The 22,228-nt window shown below is 36.3% G+C and overlaps 1 protein-coding gene across 1 annotated transcript in view; it reads right to left on the bottom strand.

Annotated features, from left to right (window-relative positions):
* Positions 1 to 811: 811 nt before the first annotated feature.
* Positions 812 to 22,228, bottom strand: part of LOC128045027 (calcium-binding mitochondrial carrier protein SCaMC-1-like) — an 80,414-nt gene continuing 58,997 nt past the window's right edge. The window contains exons 6-10 of the mRNA XM_052637487.1: positions 20,970 to 21,122; positions 13,677 to 13,784; positions 10,747 to 10,914; positions 2,149 to 2,299; positions 812 to 993 (exon numbers count right to left, since the gene is read on the bottom strand). Of these exons, the coding sequence (XP_052493447.1) occupies positions 812 to 993; positions 2,149 to 2,299; positions 10,747 to 10,914; positions 13,677 to 13,784; positions 20,970 to 21,122 (762 nt within the window). The remainder of the gene's footprint in view (positions 994 to 2,148; positions 2,300 to 10,746; positions 10,915 to 13,676; positions 13,785 to 20,969; positions 21,123 to 22,228) is intronic.

The following is a 22,228-nucleotide window of genomic DNA, read 5'->3' as shown; positions in this document are numbered from 1 at the left end:
TCACACCTTCATTTAATTCCAGCATAGAATATGATTCTTTTTTTCATAAAACCGAGGAGACAGATTTGGAATTTCAACTGACTCAAGTTGAAATAAGTTGAAATAAGAATTGCTTTTATAAATAATGGATTTAATTTTAAAAACTCAAATATTTTTCAAGCAGAAGATAAAAGAAAATTCCTCCAATACTAATTTGTTTTCAGTGCTGACTTCCTTTAAACAGCTGAAAGTATTAAGAATAAAAATGAACCAACAATGTTTACATTTGCAAATGAAAGTACCCAGAAAAATTAGCAAAGTGTTATCATGTCATCACTATTCCATCTATAATCTGATAGAAGGAATTGTGAAACTCACATTTTATTTTGCTTAAAAGAAGGGAACTAGACTGATCTTCCACAAACATCAATTTTAAATGCACTGATTTTTCTTTTGGTGTATAAAACATTTTCAAGCTCTGCTTTTTCAAAAATTGCTTAAATACAAAAGAGCTAACACAAACTGCTACAACTGACCAAACGTTTTATACACTGTTACTATGGTATCTTCCAACCCAATAAAAACAAGTTTCAAGTTAGGATTCTGAGAGTAGTGGGAAGTGTAAATTGAATCTGTGGATGTGAAGGATTTTAAATTAAAGAACTTTAACAGAATAATTATTTAATATATAGATTTTATAACAGATAAAGAGAAAATATTTTAACAATTACTTGATATCTCTTTCCTTTCAGGAAAAAAAGTCAATTTCTCCTTACAAACGAAGTATTACCTTACAATTAGGTAATTATAACAAAGGAAACAATTTGATATTCTACTTCTCAGTGAATCCCACATGGCCTTTCACTTTTTCAAAAGTCACACAGCTAATGCATACTGAGGGAAGCACCTTTATGATGTTTGGCGTGACACCCCTGAAAAATCCCCTTTTTCCTTCTTTGTTATATATATCTTGAATGAGCTGAATCATAGAAGTTGTTCCTTTTTCTTCCAGTGCTACAAAGGAAAAAATCAATGTAATATAACACTTAATCTAAAGATAGTTCAGTGGTTAAAATGAGAATTTATAGAGGCTGAAATTACTTCAGAGTATGCCTCTCTCCCTATCTGTATAATTGTCCTGTGCAGTCCAAACTGTAGTCTCTAGACACATGAAACTACACATTTAAATTAATTAAAACTAAGCAAAACCAGAAAATCAGTTTGTCAATTGCACTAACAACATTTCAATTGCACTAACAACATTTCAAGTGATAACCTTGTGTCATTAATGGCTACCATACTGGATAGCACAAATAAAAAACAACTCCATCACTGCAGAAAGCCCTCTTGGACAGCACTTGAAATTCTTTCACAAAGGACCTCAAAGGAGCATCTGGAATTGTGTATGACATACATAGTTTGATAGAGGGATAGACAGATCTTCACCTGAACTGCAATATAAATAAATAAATAAAAACTCACTAAAAAGAGGAGAAAAAGCATTTAAAAGAAGGTAACTTACCACATGACCCCTTGAATAGTTAACTCAGGATGACAATAGGATTATGTGGGGTTTCTTTTTCTTATCAAAAAGTGACACATGTGTTTTCTTATAGTCTAAATTCCTAATATTTCACTTGAGAGAAACAAAAGAGATACCCTCTACTTAATATCTCTTGCTAAATGTACTAGAATACAAAATCACTGTATTCAGTTCCACAAGTGTATTAAGTTCCTGATGCAAACTATGATAAGAGCAGAACTAGGGGGACATATGTGCATATTGAGCAAATGTTGACTCAATTTGAAGAAAGAAAAATCTTTTCTATTGTTCTGCATGGAACTGCCTAATTTGAAACTCTGTGGAAATCATCAATAATTGAAGGAAATGTGAAGAGTTCCAAATAAAACACTGGAGAAGAAATAAAATCTAAAATTCACAAGACTCTGCAATAAAACAACAAATCCAAGATTCATGCTTTAAATATCAGAGAATTAGCTTTTGATTTATTTATTAATTCTACCATTTTTATTTTTGAAATCATTAATTTCTACCCATTTAAAACAATTTATTTTTAACGGTCTTAAGTTAGTTCTTACTACTGTTTCATTAAAATTATTTTAAATAACTTTTAAAACTTATGATTATTTCATTTATATAAAACTCACCTTGAGCCTGCATACGAGTTCTAATAAGGTTCAGAGGGAAGCTGGCCATCTGACCACAAGCATGAGACAGTGTACTACATCCCAGCAAAATCACTATTCCAGGGTCTAGAGAGCCTCTTGCATGTTGTTCTAGCCAACGATTCTTCAAATGCTGGCAGAAAAAAAGAGTAGTAAATATCCTTTAACTACTGTGCAAGTCTAAGCACAGCACAGCAAGTCTAAGTAGAACAAAGTTCATTGCTCACTCAGTTTCAATAAACATTTTTGAGTAGCTTCTTGATTCAAGAATTATAAAGAGCATTTTCATCAACGTCATCTCATTTAATCCCTACAGAAATTTGTTAATTTTATAAATTTTGTAAATGAAGAAAGTAATTCTGAGACTAATGAATTATCAGGTCAGAAAGCTGAAAAATGATAAGTCAAGCTTGGTAACTTGATTTTAGTAACTGTTCTTTCCAAAATCTTCACAAAAGATTGTTCCTACTCTTCCTTGTACAGAGGAGGCATCTCTGGTGTCCTATTGGGCATCAGGTGCAAAGATGTTTTCAAATTAATGATTCATACCATCTCAGTGTGAGTTCCCTGTTTGCTCTCTGTTCATGCTGTATTTTGTTTGGCTTGATTGTTTTGGTCTGTGAGGATATTCAAAGACCCAAGCAAAATCTGGAGATTCTCAGAGGGATTAACAGGACACTGCGGAGAAGACTGAATAATGCACTCTAAATTAACAAACCCATTTTTCTCAAATTTTAAGAATGATTCATCTTTCTAGATTTGCTTTTCTGTGAGTAAAAATGGCCAGAAAAGTTATATACCAACAACTGGTTGAAAATATCACTAAGTGTTTTAGAACTATTCATTAATTAAAGGATACAACCCCACCATTATATACTGGGACAATTACTATCAAATATATAATTTGACACTTGTGAAAAAATAAATTTCAAAATGTCCTTACTCAGTGTGCATTTATTACAGTTATGCAATAATAAAGAGAGAAATGTGTAATGGCACTCTGTTACAACAGCAAAAAAAAATTTAACTGTAAAAATAAAAGAATGGAGGGAACCCAACATAAGCAGGGACAAACAATTTAATACGATCATAGAAAAGAAAATAAATGTATGGTATAATATTGAATAAATTCTATGAAAATGTAACTGTATTTCTTTCGGTGCGAAATGAAATTGGCCATCTTTCACATAATGGTGGTACCACTTATCAGAAATAACCACTAGGCTTGTACCTAGAGAGATATTTTTCTTGTATTGAGAAAGAATTTTAAGTTAATCTAGTCACATACTCTCAATGTCCTTATAACCAAGGACATTGTTGGTTGGTATATATTGTTAGATATATTCTATATATTGTTATTTACATGGTATATATTGTTAAAGTGGTCTACCTGAAGCAGATGAATAGTCATAAAATGAAATGATTGGCTGAAGTAAGGAGAGCAACCTACACTTCACTGGAAGGCTGTTTACACTATCGCTATTGCCTCTCGCCCCACTCCCCCCAATTACTACTCTCCTCAATTCTCATTTTCACAACTGTACAATATTATTTCAGTTTTCTTAGCTTTAACTGATATTACATCAGATTTTTCTAGGGAGCTAAAAAACCTGAATTCCAGACTTCTTCCAAGAACAATGAAATCAGAATATCCTAGGATATAGCCCAAGAATCTTATTTCTTAAATACCCACAGGCAAATGATTCTGATATGTATATAGAGTTGAAAACAACTATTTTATCAGCACTGAGGTCCTTAATTATTTTTTCAGACCCGCCCCTCTTAACTATGACCTCATAACTATTCTCTAGCTTTTATGTTACTTATCAGTTCAGTTCAGTTCAGTTGCTCAGTTGTGTCCGAATATTTGTGACCTCATGAACCGCAGCACACCAGGCTTCCCTGTCCATCACCAACTTCCAGAGTTCACCCAAAACCATGTCAATCGAGTCAGTGATGCCATCCAGCCATCTCATCCTCTGTCGTCCCCTTCTCCTCCTGCCCCCAATCCCTCCCAACATCAGGGTCTTTTCCAATGAGTCAACTCTTCACATGAGGTGGCCAAAGTATTGGAGTTTCAGCTTCAACATCAGTCCTTCCAATGAACACCCAGGACTGATCTCCTTTAGAATGGACTGGTTGGATCTCCTTGCAGTCCAAGGGACTCTCAAGAGTCTTCTCCAACACCACAGTTCAAAAGCATCAATTCTTCTGCACTCAGCTTTCTTCACAGTCCAACTCTCACATCCATACATGACCACTGGAAAAACCATAGCCTTGACTAGATGGACCTTTGTTGGCAAGGTAATATCTCTGCTTATCAATATGCTATCTAGGTTGGTCATAACTTTTCTTCCAAGGAGTAAGCATCTTTTAATTTCATGGCTGCAGTCACCATCTGCAGTGATTTTGGAGCCCCCCAAAATAAAGTCTGACACTGTTTCCACTGTTTCCCCATCTATTTGTCATGAAGTGAAAGGACCAGATGCCATGATCTTCATTTTCTGAATGTTGAGTTTTAAGCCAACTTTTTCACTCTCCTCTTTCACTTTCATCAAGAGACTCTTTAGTTCCTCTTCATTTTCTGCCATAAGGGTGGTGTCATCTGCATATCTGAGGTGATTGAGATTTCTCCTGGCAATCTTGATTCCAGCTTGTGCTTCATCCAGCCCAGCGTTTCTCATGATGTACTCTGCATATACATTAAATAAGCAGGGTGACAATACACAGCCTTGACAGACTCCTTTTCCTATTTGGAACCAGTCTGTTGTTCCAGGTCCAGTTCTAACTATTGCTTCCTGACCTGCATACAGGTTTCTCAAGAGGCAGGTCAGGTGGTCTGGGATCCCCATCTCTTTCAGAATTTTCCACAGTTTATTGTGATCCACACAGTCAAAGGCTTTGGCATAGTCAATAAAGCAGAAATAGATGTTTTTCTGGAACTCTCTTGCTTTTTCAATGATCCAGTGGATGTTGGCAATTTGATCTCTGGTTCCTCTGCCTTTTATAAAACCAGCTTGAACATCTGGAAGTTCACGGTTCACATATTGCTGAAGCCTGGCTTGGAGAATTTTGAGCATTACTTTACTAGCGTGTGAGATGAGTTCAATTGTGCAGTAGTTTGAGCATTCTTTGGCATTGCCTTTCTTTGGGATTGGAATGAAAACTGTCCTTTTCCAGTCCTGTGGCCAGTGCTGAGTTTTCCAAATTTGCGGGCATATTGAGTGCAGCACTTTCACAGCATCATCTTTCAGGATTTGAAATAGCTCAACTGCAATGCCATCACCTCCACTAGCTTTGTTCATAGTGATGCTTTCTAAGGCCCCCTTGACTTCACATTCCAGGATGTCTGGCTCTAGGTGAGTGATCACATAATCATGATTATCTGGGTCATGAAGCTCTTTTTTGTACAGTTCTTCTGTGTATTCTTGCCACTTTTTCTTAATATTTTCTGCTTCTGTTAGGTCCATACCATTTCTGTCCTTTATCGAGCCCATCTTTGCATGAAATGTTCCCTTGGTATCTCTAATTTTCCTGAAGAGATCTCTAGTCTTTCCCATTGTGTTGTTCCCATTCTGCTGCGTGGGCGCAGGAGGGCCAAGAGGAGCTACTCCACGTTCAAGGTCAGGAGGGGCAGCTGTGAGGAGATACCCCTCGTCCAAGGTAAGGAGCAGTGGCTGTGCTTTGCTGGAGCAGCAGTGAAGAGATACTCCACGTCCAAGGTAAGAGAAACCCAAGTAAGACGATAGGTGTTGCGAGAGGGCATCAAAAAGCAGACACACTGAAACCATAATCACAGAAAACTAGTCAATCTGATTACATGGACCAGAGCCTTGTCTAATTCAATGAAGCTAAGCCATGCTGTGTGGGGGCAACCTAAGACGGGAGGGTCATGGTGGAGAGGTCTGACAGGATGTGGTCCACTGGAGAAGGGAATGGAAAACCACTTCAGTATTCTTGCCTTGAGAACCCCCATGAACAGTATGAAAAGGCAAAAAGATAGGACACTGAAAGATGAACTCCCCAGGTCGGTAGATGCCCAATATGCTACTGGAGATCAGTGGAGAAATAACTCCAGAAAGAATGAAGGGATGGAACCAAAGCAAAAACAACACCCAGTTGTGGATGGGATTAGTGATAGAAGCAATATTGTAAAGAGCAATATTGCATAGGAACCTGGAATGTTAGGTCCATGAATCAAGGCAAATTGAAAGTGGTCAAACAGGAGATGGCAAGAGTGAACGTCGACATTCTAGGAATCAGAGAATTAAAAAGGACTGGAATGGGTGAATTTAACTCAAATGACCATTATATCTACTACTATGGACAGGAATCCCTCAGAAGAAATGGAGTAGCCATCACAGTCAACAGAAGAGTCCGAAAGGCAGTACTTGGATGCAATTTGAAAAACGACAGAATGATCTCTGTTCGTTTCCAAGGCAAACCATTCAATATCATGGTAATCCAAGCCTATGCCCCAACTAGTAACGCTGAAGAAGCTGAAGTTGAATGGTTCTATGAAGACCTACAAGACCTTTTAGAACTAACACCCAAAAAAGATGTCCTTTTCATTATAGGGGACTGGAATGAAAAAGTAGGAAGTCAAGAAACACCTGGAGTAACAAGCAAATTTGGCCTTGGAGTACAGAAAGAAGCAGGGCAAAAGCTAATAGAGTTTTGCCAAGAGAACACACTCGTCATAGCAAACACCCTCTTCAACAACACAATAGAAGACTCTATACATGGACATCACCAGATGGTCAACACCAAAATCAGATTGATTATACTCTTTGCAGCCAAAGATGGAGAAGCTCTATACAGTCAGCAAAAACAAGACCGGGAGTTGACTGTGGTTCAGATCATGAACTTTTTATTGCCAAATTCAGAGTTAAATTGAAGAAAGTGGGGAAAACCACTAGACCATTCAGGTATGACCTAAATCAAATCCCTTATGATTATACAGTGGAAGTGAGAAATAGATTTAAGGGACTAGATCTGATAGATAGAGCACTTGATGAACTATGGAATGAGATTCGTGACACTGTACAGGAGACAGGGATCAAGACCATCCCCATGGAAAAGAAATGCAAAAAAGCAAAATGGCTGTCTGAGGAGGCCTTTCAAATAGCTGTGAAAGGAAGAGAAGTGAAAAGCAAAGGAGAAAAGGAAAGATATAAGCATCTGAATGCAGAGTTCCAAAGAACAGCAAGGAGAGATAAGAAAGTCTTCCTCAGCAATCAGTGTTACTTATAATTCACAGTAAATGTCAGATGTCAGCTTAATTCTTCTTCATGGAGGTGTTTCAAGTTTAAAGTAACTGGTGCAATAGAAGACTGTGAGACAATCATAAAGAGTAAATTCCTAGGTAAGAAAAATGAAGTGATAAGTTTAGAGTAGAATATTTAGAATTTGAGTAATCGCCACAAATAGCTCTGGAGTATAATCAGCTCAGTTTGGGGGTTTTATTGTTCTTTCTTTTTAAAATTAAACTATAGTTGAGTTATAATATTGTGTTCGTTTCAGGTGTACATCCAAGTTTTGTATATATATAAATTTTCAGATTCTTTTCCACTAGATAAGATATACTGAATATAGTTCCCTGTGCCATACAGTAAATTCTTACTTATCTATTTTATATACAGCAATGTGTATTTGCTAATTCTATGCTCCTAATTTGCAGCCACTTCCCTTTTGGTAATCAAATAAACCATATGTTTATTTTATGTGTCTCTGAGTCTGTTTCTGTTTTGTAAATTAAATCATTTATACTATTATTTAGATTCCACATATAAGTGATCAAATTGCCAACATAAGTTGACAGAAAAAGCAAGAGATTCCAGAAAAACATCTACTTCTGCTTCATTGACTACACTAAAGCCTTTGACTGTGTGGAACACAACAAACTGTTGAAAATTCTTAAAGAGATGGAAATACCAGACCATCTTACCTGCCTCCTGAGAAATCTATATGCAGGTCAAGAAGCAACAGTTAGAACTGGACATGGAACAACAGACTGGTTCCAAACTGAGAAAGGAGTATGTCAAGGCTGTATATTGTCACCCTGCTTATTTAACTTTTATGCAGAGTACCTCATGTGAAATTCTGCGCTGGATGAAGCACAAGCTGGATCAAGACTGCCAGGAGAAATATCAATAACCTCAGATATGCAGATTACACCACCCTAATGGTAGAAAGAAAATAAAGTTTTTCACTGTTTCCATTGTTTCCCCATCTATTTGGCATTAAGTGATGGGACCAGATGCCATGAAGTGATGGGACCGGACGCCTTGATCTTAGTTTTTTGATTGCTGAGTTTTAAGCCAGCTTTTTCACTCTCCCTTTCACTTTCATCAAGAAGATCTTTAGTTCCTCTTCTTTGGAAAAGTGTCTCTTTAGGACTTCTGTCCATTTTTTGGTTGAGTTTTTTGTTGTTGTTTTTCTTTTCTTTTTTGATACTGAGGTGTTTTTACCTTTTAGAAATTACGCCTTTGTCAGTTGCATTGTTTGCAAATATTTTCTCTCATTCTGTAGGATGTACTTTCATTTTGTTTACAGTTTCCTTTTCTGTGCAAAAGTATTTCCCATTTGCTTATTTCTGCTTTAATTTCTTCTGTCTTAGGAGACTCATTTAAGAAAACATTGGTACAGGAAGGGAAATAAGATGGTGGAATAGAAGAACTTGAGCTCACCTTCTCTTAGGAAAACATCAAAATCACAACTAACTACTAAAGAATCATAGATAAAATATGCACACTACTAGATAAAAGATCAACAAGGACCTAATGTATAGCACAGGGAATTCTACTGGGAAAAGAATTGAAAAAGAAGGGATATGGGTAAATGTATAATTGAATCACTTTGATGTACACCAGAAACCAACACATTATAAATCAGCAAACCTACAATATAAAATAAAAAAAGTTTAAAGCAAAATATTGGTATGATTTATGTCCAAGAATGTTTTGCTATGTCCTCTTCTATGAGTTTTATGGGCTCATGTATTATATCTAACTCTTTAGGCCACTTTGGTTTATTTTTGTGTATGCTGTGAGGAAGTATTACATGAGGCTGTCCAGCTTTGCCAACAAGACTTGCTGAAGAGGCTGTATTTTCTCCATTGTATATTCCTTTCTCCTTTGTCAAAGATTAACTGATCACAGGTGTGTGTGTTTATTTCTGGGCTCTCTACTGTTCAGCTGATCTAGATATATACGTTTTTGTGCCAATGACACACTTTTTGGTTACTATAAATTTTGTAGTATTGTCTGACGTCTAGGAGGGTTATGCCTCCACTTTATTCTTTTTCTTCAGTATTGCTTATGCAATTATGAGCCTTTTCTGTTCCATATAAATTTTAGTATTATTTGTTCTAGTTCTGTGAAAAATGTCACATGTAATTTGATAGGGATTGCATTAAATCTGTAGATAGCATTGTGTACTATGACCAATTTAACAATATTGATTTTTCCAATCCAAGATATCTTTCCAGTTTTTAAATCATCTTCAGCTTCCTTTATCAATAATTTATATTTCTCAGTGTACAGGTCTTTCACCTCCTTGGTTAGGTTTATTTCTAGGGTTTTTGACCCCAATTTTAAACAGGAATTTTTTTAACTTTCTTTTTTTAATATTTCATTGTTAGTGTAAAGAAATTCAACGATCTCTGAGTGTTAATCTTGTACCAGCTACCTTGCTGAATTAATCATTTCTAGTAGTTTTTGTGTGGAGTGTTTAGGGTTTTCTATATAGAGTATCCCGTCATTTGCATATAATGACAATTTTACCTTTTCCCTTCCAATCTCCATATCTTTAGGTGTTTTTTGTTGTTTGATTGTTGTGACTAGGATTTCTAATAATATGTTGAATAGAAATGGTGAGAGTGGGCAATCCTTGTTTTGTTTCAGAATTTAGAAAGAAAGCTTTTATAATAGCTTTCACTGTTGAGTATTATATTGCTGTGGGTTTGTCATAAATATTCCCTCTATACCCTTTTGGTGAGAGATGCTATCATGAATGGATGTTGAATTTTATCAAATGCTTTTTCTGCATTTATTGAGATGATCATGTGGTTTTCATCTTTTCTTTTGTTGATGCGCTGTATCACACTGATTGATTTGTGTATGCTGAACCATCTGTCTGACCCAGGGATGGATCCAACTTGGTTGTGGTGTCTGATCTTTTTTCTGTGTTGCTGGGTTTGCAACAAAATGTGTTTGGATTTGTAACAAAAATGTGCTGAGCATTTTGTATCTATATTCATCAAAGACACTGGCTTGCAATTTTCTTTTTTTGTAGTATGTTTGATTTTGCTATCAAGGTGACGGTGGCTTCGCAGAAAGGTCTTCCTTTATTATTACCAAAAACTAATTCAAACAAAAAAGTACAAAACAAAAATTTATTACTAGACTAGCAGACAACTAACATATAAAAAGAAAAGCCAGATAAAACAATTCAGTTCACTTCTTGGTTAGAAGCTATTTCATCAAAAGTCATTTATAGCCAGATTTTTAGAATAAAAACTAGTATTGAATCAAATTTTCAAATCTAACACAAAACATCATGTTATAAGAATAAGCTCACCTCATAAACACAAAGATCTATGCCTGCATAAGGTATAATTCCTAGCAAGTTAGGAATATAACCTTTGAAAAAGGCTCTAGCACCTTCTTGCTTCAGAAGCTGCTTGCCACAATCAATAATCCCTGAGTACTGTCCAGTTTTACCTACAGCCAGCCTGGTCTTTATAACCTAAATGTGAAAGAATACAATATAAATATATTGATCAGATTCACTCAACTTACCTAGCAATCGATTAAACTGTATTAGGTCATGATGTTTGCTAATTATCATAGAAATAAAAAAAGAAAGCAATCTCAAATATAATTTTAACTTTTTGCTAACCCTTAATTATAAACAACTGTTATAGTACAGAGGTTTTTTTTAATTATTTAAACAGGAAAATATAATTAAGCATTTGTGGCTTTAATTGATATACCCACTCAAACACCTTCCATGTGCTATAAGGAAACATATTCTAAATCAAACCAACTGAGATAACATCATTGATTTATGATAAAGCAATAACATTTTCTAGACAAGAATACTGAAGGTGGTAGTCATTCCCTTCTCCAGGGGATCTTTCCGACCCAGGGATCGAACCTGGTCTCCCGCATTGCACGCAGATTCTTTATTGTCTGAGCTACCAGGGAAGCCCAAAATAAAGCAGCTGTAGTCAAAATTCAAATTTTACAAAAGTATATGGTCATGGTAAAGTGAACAAGTATGGAAAAAACATTCTATAATAAGCTAAAAATACATACTCTGGGAACTATGGTTAAAAACAGGGTCTATAAACTAATTTAATATAACTTGGGTTCATTTTGTGCTCATAAAGTAATAACATAACATGGGTTATGAAGACAATATAGCCTCTTGTAGGCTGTCTGTGATCCATCTTCCTATGTTTATAGTAATTCTTCTGATAGAACTTCACTTATTGTCCTTTTAATTGCTATTAATCTAATTTAAGGGAGTTCCAGATACACTTCTTAAAGAAGGAAATGGCAACCCACTGCAGTACTCTTGTCTGGAGAATCCCATGGACAGAGGAGCCTGGCCAGCTCTGGCCCATAGGGTTGCAAAGAGTCAGACACAACTGAAGTGACTTAACATGCACACACATAGATATACTTGGAGAAATGGCCCTCTAAAATACCCAAGACAAGAAAAACACAAACTTTGTCTTGATTGGGCAACTGTGTATCTTGATGGAGCTTCCTCTGAGTAGTCAGTTGGAAGCCCTCTGTATGAACTTCTCTGTAGGACCCAACACTTCGGATAATCCCATTCTTAAAACTCTTTGCCTTCTCCAGGGCAGTGCACTCTCTTCTTACCCAAGTAAATTTTTTCTGTCTGCTTCCCTGGCATGTTTTTTGCTCCTTTCATTCTCTAAACTAAGATTTTCTCAAAAGTTAAAAATAAAATTATGACTTATTTCTAACCAGTTTCAAGGCTTTAACTAACACTTCTTCACAGATGACACATCAAGACTTGAAATCTCTCAAGTCTTAGTATTATATTTGCAACTGCCTGTAGAAAATTATAACTCAGTTGCCCACCAATAACTCAAATACAGGCAAACCTGAACTCATCATCTTTCAGACTCTGGCTCACTTCCTCCGTTCTGTACCTCTGTTAGAGACCTAACTCAGACATAACTCTCCTAAACATTTGGGCACAGAACCCAGACAGAACTTTGCCATCTTCCTTTCCCTTTCTTCTGTTTTCCATTTCTCAAGTGATCGGTTCTTATGACTGTTCTAATGTGAGTCAATTTCTCCTAGTCAGTATCATATGTCAAGTCCTTATTGTCACTTCTCTGAATGATAGCAACATCTTGTATCTAGTCATCTCATTTCTCTAGTCTCTGCTCCTCTAAAAAACTTTAGCAGGATTATACTTCAAGCTCAAAAGTCTTTAACGGCTCTTATTTTTTAAGAAATTAAAACTAAATTTCTTAAGTTGCATTGATAAGCCATTCTGATCTGGTCCCAGCCCATTATTTATAGTATTATCCTATCTACACCTGAATATCTGCTCTTAACCCCCATTCCTTTGCTCAAGTTGTTGTTTACACTTAAAATCCACTTCCTCATCATCTCCAAACATCGAAATTCTAAGTCAAACTCACACATTCAACTCATGTCCTTCATGAAATTCATTAACTGGGATAATATCTCCCTTCTGAATTTTCATAATACTTGGTATTGATCTCCCTTCTAGAATTTATATTTATATTTGGACCCACTCCAGTATTCTGTGCTGGAGAATTCCATGGACTGTATAGTTCTTGGGGTTGCAAAGAGTTGGACACGACTAAGCAACTTCCACTTTCACTTTTCATCATTACTGATGTACATATTCTATCTCCCCTTCCGGACTATAATAAGCTCCATGACCAAAATGCCTGTCTGATTCAACTCTGGATCCAGAGAAGTACTTTAAAGTTTGTGGTTGTTCAATACAAATTTGATTTTATTAATGAATAAGTGATTCTATCAATTAATTGGAGAAATCAAATTATTTATCTTCTTAGTTCCCTGGTGGCTCAGAGGGTAAAGCGTCTGCCTGCAATGCAGACGACCTGGGTTCAATCCCTGGGTCAGGAAGATCCCCTGGAGAAGGAAATGGCAACCCACTCCAGTACTCTTGCCTGGAAAATCCCATGGACAGAGAAGCCTAGTAGTCTACAGTCCATGGGATTGACAAAGAGTCAGGAATGACTGAGCGACTTCATTTTCACTTTCACAGTACAATACTAATTTTATCCTAAACCAAAAAAGACTGGGCAACTGACAGTTACTAAGGGCAACTGACACTTCATGTGAGACACATCTTATAGCTATAATGCTATTTATTGCATAAAATACTGATCTGTGATTCACTTATTTTTTTAATTAAAGTTTTCATTAAAAACATTCCTTTAGTTAAAATTTTATAATAGTACATACCTCCATAGGGTAAATACAGGTCTGTGCAGTTGCACCAGCCAATGAACCAGATATAAGTCTTTCAATAATTCCTATTTTAGCACCATCAGAACTAAGCCATTTCTTATACTGTATAAAGAAAAATATTAAAATGTATAAAATTACTGAAATGGAATATACATTGTTTCTTTGTTTATAACATTAATATTAGTAACAATTATTTGAAAAAGTATTTCAGACACCCAACATTAGAATATCTAGTGGAATATCTAGTAGAACATCTGATTTTAATTTTATGCAATTAATTGTCTGAGATAATAAGTAAGACCCCTCTATTTTGGCCTCCTTTTCCTCTTTTATTCTGCAGAATAAGTTAGCTATTCATGAATTCAGTATTTCATAAAAGGCATGCAAATAACACAAAGGAACTCTATTCTCTTACCTCTTTTTAGCCCCACCCCTTACACACGGAACATACTTCATATTTTTGGATAGTAGATAATCAGGAATAGTAACTTTATGTGAGAGGTTTTTTGTTATCTTAATAACAGAGAGATTATTGAATTACATGTGGAAATAAGGAAAACAGAAATATCAGTGTAAAGGTCAGGCTTCACAGGGACCAAACTAAGTTTCATGAAATTGAAACTGGAAAGTCATTTAGGATCCAAGATAACCTCAGCAAGCAGATTATCTTGTTACTTCCTAGGCAAAATGTTTTTCCATTTGCCTCTTCTGATGATCTTTCATCAACATGATTCAGCCACTCTCTAGGAACTAACTCTCTGGTCCTCAAATCAGTAACTCTCCATCAGAAAGTGTGATGGTTCACTTAACATGTTAGAGACTGCTATCTGTTCCCACGTGTGTGTGCTAAGTCACTTCAGTCGTGTCTGACTCTGTGACCCTATGGACTCTAGCCTGCCAGGCTTCTCTGTCTATGGGATTCTCCAGGCAAGAGTACTGGAATGGGTTGTCGTTTCCTCCTAGAGGGTATCTTCCTGACCCAGGGATTGAACCTGCATCTTTTACGTCTCCTTCATTGGCAGGTGGGTTCTTTACCACTAGCACCACCTGGGAACCCTAGTACTATCTATTCCTAGTCTTATTTGTTCCCAATACCCTTTGTCTTTTTCTTCCATTTAGTGTAACACAGCTGACTCAGCTACAAACTACATTTTCCTGTTCTTCCTTGCAATAGACTGTATGTTTAAATGATTAATTTTGGCTAATGAGATGTGAGGGGAAGTTAAATATGGAAATTCTGAGACAGCTCCTTAAACTAAACTATCCTAAACTCCTTTTACCTCCACCTGGGAAATGGCAAAGATAGGTGAAGCCTTGGAACACATATATTGAAGATGGCAGAGTTGTACAGCTAGCCCCAGACCACATGCTTCTATCTTACTTAAGCTATTGTATTTTGAACTCCCTTTGTTAAAACATCTTAGAAAGAACCCTAAAGAGTACAAAAACTGGTTACTAGATGAGTGGTGATGCCATAACTAAAACCTAAAATATGTAGCAATGGCTTTATTATTAAGATACAGATATTACAGTCTAAGAAGGTGATGATCTTTTTAATGCTCTGTGGAAATGCTTGATAAAATTACCTCCTGTGATAACTTAGAAGGAAGACCACGTGCTTTTTGAGCCTGAAGTTACAGGAAAACTAACTGTAAAACCTCAGAATGCTGGACAGTACTGCCTGTTCCTTGATGCTTTTAGCAAGATCTGTGAGACAGGCATTCTCTCTGCCTATCTGCCTTAAGGCCTTCTCAAAAGCTAGTTTGTAAGCACAGATGGAAGGAAATAGAGCTCTGCAAAGGGAGTTGTCACTGCCTGACTTAATAGTCAAGAAATGTGGAACTTCCAAGTAGGGAAAGTTACCAGCACAGAAGCTGGTAATGAGACTGTCCTAAAGAACTTATCTACAAAAATCACATCAAGGGTGTTGTCATCTGTCAGGCTATTATTTCAGTTAACATCAACATAGCATACTATAAAAAAATGACAAAGAGAAGGAATGACTGAGCATAGGAACTGGAAAATAAAATATCAGGAAAAATATTTTTGGGTCTGTTACTTTGCATGGTACTGACTGGAACAGACAGACAAGAAGTATAAGAAGTTTTGAAAGAACTATATTGCTAGAAAGACCATGATCATAGCCTATAAAATTCTGTATTTTTATTGATCTCTAATGCAACTCTGAGGCCCTCAAACATAAGCAGGCAGATAGTTGGCCATGACAGGCATTTCCAGAAGCCTCCATCATATCTGGACAGTTCTATATAGACTCACAGGTGAATGATTGTCTGAGGAGGCTTTACAAATATCTGAGAAAAGAAGAGAAGACAAGGGCAAAGGAGAAAAGGAAAGATATACCCATCTGAATGCAGAGTTCCAAAGAATAGCAAGTAAAGATAAGAAAGCCTTCATAAGTGAACAATGCAAAGAAATAGAGGAAAACAACAGAATGGGGAAGACTAGAGATCTCTTCAAGAAAATTAGAGATATAAAGGAAACATTTTATGCAAAGATGGGTGCAATAAAGGACAGGAATAGTATGGATCTAACAGAAGCAGAAGATACTAAGAAGAGGCAGCAAGAATACACAGAAGAACTATACAAAAAAGATCTTAATGACCCAGATAACCACGATGGTGTGATCACTCACCTGAAGCCAGACATCCTGGGTGCGAAGTCAAGTTGGCCTTAGGAAGCATCACTACAAACAAAGCTAGAGGAGGTGATGGAATTCCATGTGAGCTATTTCAAACCCTAAAAGATGATGCTGTGAAAGTGCTGCATTTGGAAAACTCAACAATGGCCACAGAACTCGAAAAGGTCAGTTTTCATTCCAATTCCAAAGAAGGGCAATGACAAACAATGTTCAAACTACTGCACAATTGCATTCATTTCACATGCTAGCAAGGTAATGCTCAAAATCCTTCAAGCTAGGCTTCAACAGCACATGAACCAAGAACTTCTAGATGTATGAGCTGGATTTAGAAAAGGCAGAGGAGCCAGAGATCAAATTACCAACATCCGTTGATTCACAGAAAAAGCTAGAGAATTCAAAAACAAAAACATCTATTTCTGCTTCACTGACTATACTAAAGCCTCTGTGTAGCTCACAACAAGTTGTGAAAAATTATTAAAGAGATGGGAATAGCAGACCACCTTACTGTTTTCTGAGAAATCTGAGGTCAAGAGACAACAGAATAAAACATGTAGCAACAGACTGGTTCAAAATTGGGAAAGGAATATGTCAAGGCTGTATATTGTCATCCAGCTTATTTAACTTCTATTCAGAATACACCATGAAGAATGCTGGGCTGGGTGAAGCACAAGCTGGAATCAAGATTGCTGGGAGAAATATCAATAACCTCAGATACGCAGATGACACCACCCTAATGGCAGAAAGTGAAGACGAACTAAAAAGCCTCTTGATGAAGGTGAAAGAGGAGAGTGAAAAAGCTGGCTTAAAACTCAACATTCAAAAAACTAAGATCATGGCATCCAGTTCCATCACTTCATGGCAAATAGATGGGCAAACAATGGAAACTTGTTTTGGGGAGGCTCCAAAATCACATGGATGGCGACTGCAGCCGTGAAATTAAAAGACACTTGTTCCTTGGAAGAAAAGCTATGACAACGTATTAAAAAGCAGAAACATTACTTTGCAACAAAGTTCCATCTAGTCAAAGATATGGTTTTTCCTGTAGTCATGTATGGATGTGAGAGTTGGACCATAAAGAAGGCTGAGCATTGAAGAACTGATGCTTTAGAACTGTGGTGTTGGAGAAGACTCTTGAGAGTCCCTTGGACTGCAAAGAGATCAAACTAGTCAATCCTAAAGGAAATCAGTCCTGAATACTCATTGGAAGGACTAATGCTAAAGCTGAAGCTCCTAACATTGGCTACCTGAGGCAAAGAGCTTACTCATTAGAAAAGACCCTGATGCTGGGAAAGAGGAGGAGACAACAGAGGACAAGTTGGTTGGATGGCATCACCAACTCAATGGACATGAGTTTGGACAAACTCTGTGAGATGGTGAAGAACGGGGAAGCGTGGCATGCTGCAGACCATGAGGTTGAAAAGAGTTGGACACAACTGAGTGACTGAACAACAGCAACAGTGACAGAATCCCATCTAAAGAAAAAGCCTCTCATCTCTCTGTTTTCCTGCCTTAGGGCCTTCTGAAAAGCTATGGGAGCCTGTTGAACCTAGAAGTCTGGAAAGTTAAAGTCCTAAGATCATTCTTCAAATAACTGGGGATAGGAACTGGTAAGGGCTTCCCTTGTGGCTCAGCAGTAAAGAACACACATGCCAATGAAGGAGACATGGCTTCCATCCTTGAGGTCTGGAACAGCCCCTGGAGAAGGAAAAGGCAACCCACTCTAGTATTCTTGCCTGGGAAATCCCATGGACAGAGGGGTCTGGCAGGCATCATGTAGTCCATGGGGTTGCAGAGTTGGTCACAACTTAGCAATTGAACAACAAGAAATTGGTAGATAAATGCCTTAGCTCCTCTCCTCAGACAGATAATCCTGGGGACTACTCTGTCCACTTCTTACAAGTTCTGGCAGAATCAAGCCCCTACCACCTACAGCTGAACCCTCATTTATGTACACTTACATTGGCTTTTCTTCCTTCTGTGTCTTACTGCATCAGTCCTTCCAATGAATTTCAATTCACCTCTGGGTGAATCCAAACCTAAACATTTGGTACCACTTCAAAAGTGGTCCTATCTACCAATTAAATACTGTCAGAGTGGATCAAAAACCAAAATCCAAATGTATGTTGGCTACAAGAAATCAACTTTAAAGACACATATGTTAAATGCAAATGAGTGGAGAAAAATATACCATGCTAACAGTAATCAAAATAAAGTGGGAGTAGTGATATTAATTTCAGATAGAGCTGACTTCAGAGCAAGGAAAGTTATCAGGGATAAAGATAAAGGGGTCAATTCTACAAAATGACATATTAGTCCTTAAATAATAGTCCTGATAGAATTGCAAAGAGAAATAGATGAATGTATTATAATAGTTGGAGATTTCAACATCTTCTATTAGAAATGGACATTTCCAGTGGACAGAATATCAGTAATAACATAGCTGAACTAAATAACACCATTACTAAACTGGAGATAACAGACATCCACTGACTACTTCATCCAACAACAGCAGACTACACATTTTTCTCAAGAACACATGGAACACTCACCAAGACAGACCATATTTTGGACCATAAAACAGACCTTAACAAATTTAAAAGAACAGAAATCAACCAATGTCTGCTTCTCAGATCACAAAGGAATTAAACTAGAAATTAATGATAGAAAAATAATTGGAAAATACCAAAATATGTGGCAATTAAACAAAACGCTTCTTTTAAGTAACACACTGGTCAAAGAAGAAATCTCAAGAGAAATTTTAAAATATTTTAACTAAATGAAAATAAAAACACTATCAAAATTAGTGGGAAGCAGTACTTAAGGGAAAGTTTACAGTTTTGAATGTATACATTAGAAGAAAGATAAAAATGAATAAGTTTCCACCTTAGGAAAATAGAAAAAGAAGAGCAAATCAAGCCAAGGGTAAGCAGAAGAAAAGTAATAATAATAATTAGAATAGAAATCAATGAAATTGAAAACAGGAAATCAACAGCTAAAATCAACAAAAATCAACTGCTGGTTTTTTAAAATGTGTTGCTAGAAGGTAAGCCTGCTCATATTATTAGAACTGAATCACTCACCAGTCATAGGCAACAAACACATGATTACTAGTGGTAAATGGGATGATGGTAACTTATGGTATGCTGTGGCATTACCATTACTAAGATTTTTAGCCAGAGTGGCTTGGGATGAGGTACTAGTAGAAAGAAAAGCATCAAATCGTCAAGTATCATAATACTTGAACAATATGAGACTGTGGACCTGACTGGCTATGATTCACTGCTTTAGAAACTTTGAAGAAAGAGAATGTCAAGTTTAGGTCAGTCAACTATCATTTTAAAAACTATTATGAACACTAAAATGCCTTCCTGGCAGCAATTTAAAGAGACCCTAATTTGAAGAAACCCACCTGCATCTGTGCACACATAGTAGAGCTTTTCCTCGAACTATGGATGAAGTGCCTACCCAAGGCCAAACCCTTCCATGAGCACTAGTTCCCATCTTCTTTCACCCTCTCAGAGACTCAAGGATAGTAATAATTTATATTACTTGCACTACTCTCTCCTCTATCCTGTCATTAATGTTCCCCTCTTTACTGGATCTTTCTCCTAAGTATACAAACATGCTGTTGCTTCTTCCATTTTTAGAAAATTCTCTATCCCACATCTTCCTATAGTTACCACTCATAGAAAAACTCCTTGAAAGAGTTATCAGTTCTAACTGTCTCGTTTCTATCACCTGTTTTCTCCATGGCATTTATCAACATCTGATTTGTTTGCTGCTGTATCCCCAGAACCTCGAATAAGATCTAGAACACATTAAATGCTCAAGAAACATCTGTTGCTGAAAGAAACATTTCTTGAATGAGTAAGCAAATCCCAATTTATATAAGTGATGTATGTTTTTAAGATGTGCATTACAACTAAGTCTAGTGTCCTATACAACCATTCATTTGCTTTTAAACAATTTGGGTTGAGAAAGGGTAGTATTTATTTTTGATCTTTTCTTAAAATTTTGAGGTCATCTGACTTCGTAAACCAAGGTTCTACAAAAGAAGCAAATTAATGCTATGTATTATTAAATGTTTAAAGAAAAAAATTACTATAAGATTTACATTGAAAATGGAAAACTGGGGATGCACAGTGTACTCAGACTATGTGATGCTAATAATTTATATTACTTGAAAATAAATATAGCTCATCTCAAAGTGAATTATTTGAGCAAAAGTAAAATCCTAAATCAGATGAACAATGTTTTTTGTTTTGTTTTTGTTTCTTTTTCAGATTAACAAATTTTAAAAGAAATATTCACATTATTAAAAGTAAAAACAATACTGAAATGTTTTTTGAGGGTCTCTCACGTGGGGAAACTGAAATGAAAAGAACTACTAATAGACAATAGAATAGATTATATTACAGTTATAATATGGTCCAGAGACCATCTCTTGCAAACAAAAGCAATATGAAAATATCAAAAATAAATAAGAATAACTAAAGTCACTTATATTTAAATTCACATCTATTGCTTGAGCACACTCCAGCAATGTTTTATGTTTTCTCTCACAAAAGTATAAAATTTTTAAAATTTAAAATCTGTCTTCTAAAATTCCACAGACAGTAATATTTTACCTGTTCATAGGTCCCAACCTTGAGCGCTGTCTCAGGTGCAATTTTTAAAACATTTACACCATTTCCTCGCCAAAGAGAAAGAATTCCACCTTCTTTTACCATCTGCTTAAACCCATCCAGCAATTTCATTTTCCCTGACTGTAAACTATGAATCTAGAAATAAAAAGCAAATTTACCTATTTTAAAATTTATTTTGTTGGTAATATAGCATTGATATTATGACTAATAAAATAATGATACATATATGTATAAACTTATGATCTTCAAAATAATTTTAATTTTCCTTTAGAGACATATAAACCTGATAACATTAATTGGCTGTTGTCCCCAAATACATACTTTAACTTCACACATGAAAAAAAAAAGAATTAAACAAACAGGTATAACTTGGTTTTCAGAGAATTTTTTCATACACAAGATGTATTGTTGCTGCTAAAATATTACAGTTTCATTAAAGAGTGCATTGAAGTGGATGAAAACTACATCAAACTTTCAATACTCCAGGGTAGAGAGGTGTTATTGGTTGAATTGTGTGTCCCCTGAAATCATATGCATGTCAAGTCACTTCAGTTGTGTCTAACTCTTTGTGACCCTAAGGACTGTAGCCCATCAAGCTCCTCTGTCCATGGGATTGTCCAGACAAGAATACTGGAGTGGGCTGCCAAGCCTTCCTCCAGGCATCTTCCTGACCCCGAGATCAAACCTCCATTTCTTATGTCTCCTGAATTGGTGGGCAGATTCTTTACCACTAGCGCCACCTGGGAAGGCTGAAACTTATATCTTTAAGTCCTAATCCTTAGTGTCTTTGAAAGTGACCTTATTTAGAGACACGGTCTTTACTAGGATAATTAAGTTATTTAAAGTAAGGTCTTTAAGTTCGCCCTAAGCATCTGAATGCAGCATTTCAAATAATAGCAAGGAGAGATAAGAAAGCCTTCCTCAGTGATCAGTGAAAAGAAATAGAGGAAAACAACAGAATGGGAAAGACTAGAGATCTCTTCAGGAAAATTAGAGATACTAAGGGAACATTTTATGCAAAGATGGGCTCGATAAAGGACAGAAATGGTATGGACCTAACAGAAGCAAAAAATATTAAGAAGAGGTGGCAAGAATACATAGAACTGTACAAAAAAGATCTCCAAGACCCAGATAATCACGATGGTGTGATCATTCACCTAGAGCCAGACATCCTGGAATGTGAAGTCAAGGGGGCCTTAGAAAGCATCACTACGAACAAAGCTAGTGGAGGTAATGGAATT

This window comes from Budorcas taxicolor, chromosome 3, assembly GCF_023091745.1.
Source record: "Budorcas taxicolor isolate Tak-1 chromosome 3, Takin1.1, whole genome shotgun sequence".
NCBI lineage: Eukaryota > Metazoa > Chordata > Mammalia > Artiodactyla > Bovidae > Budorcas > Budorcas taxicolor.
Note: the sequence above shows the minus strand (reverse complement) of the source record. Positions and strands in the feature narration are given on the sequence as shown.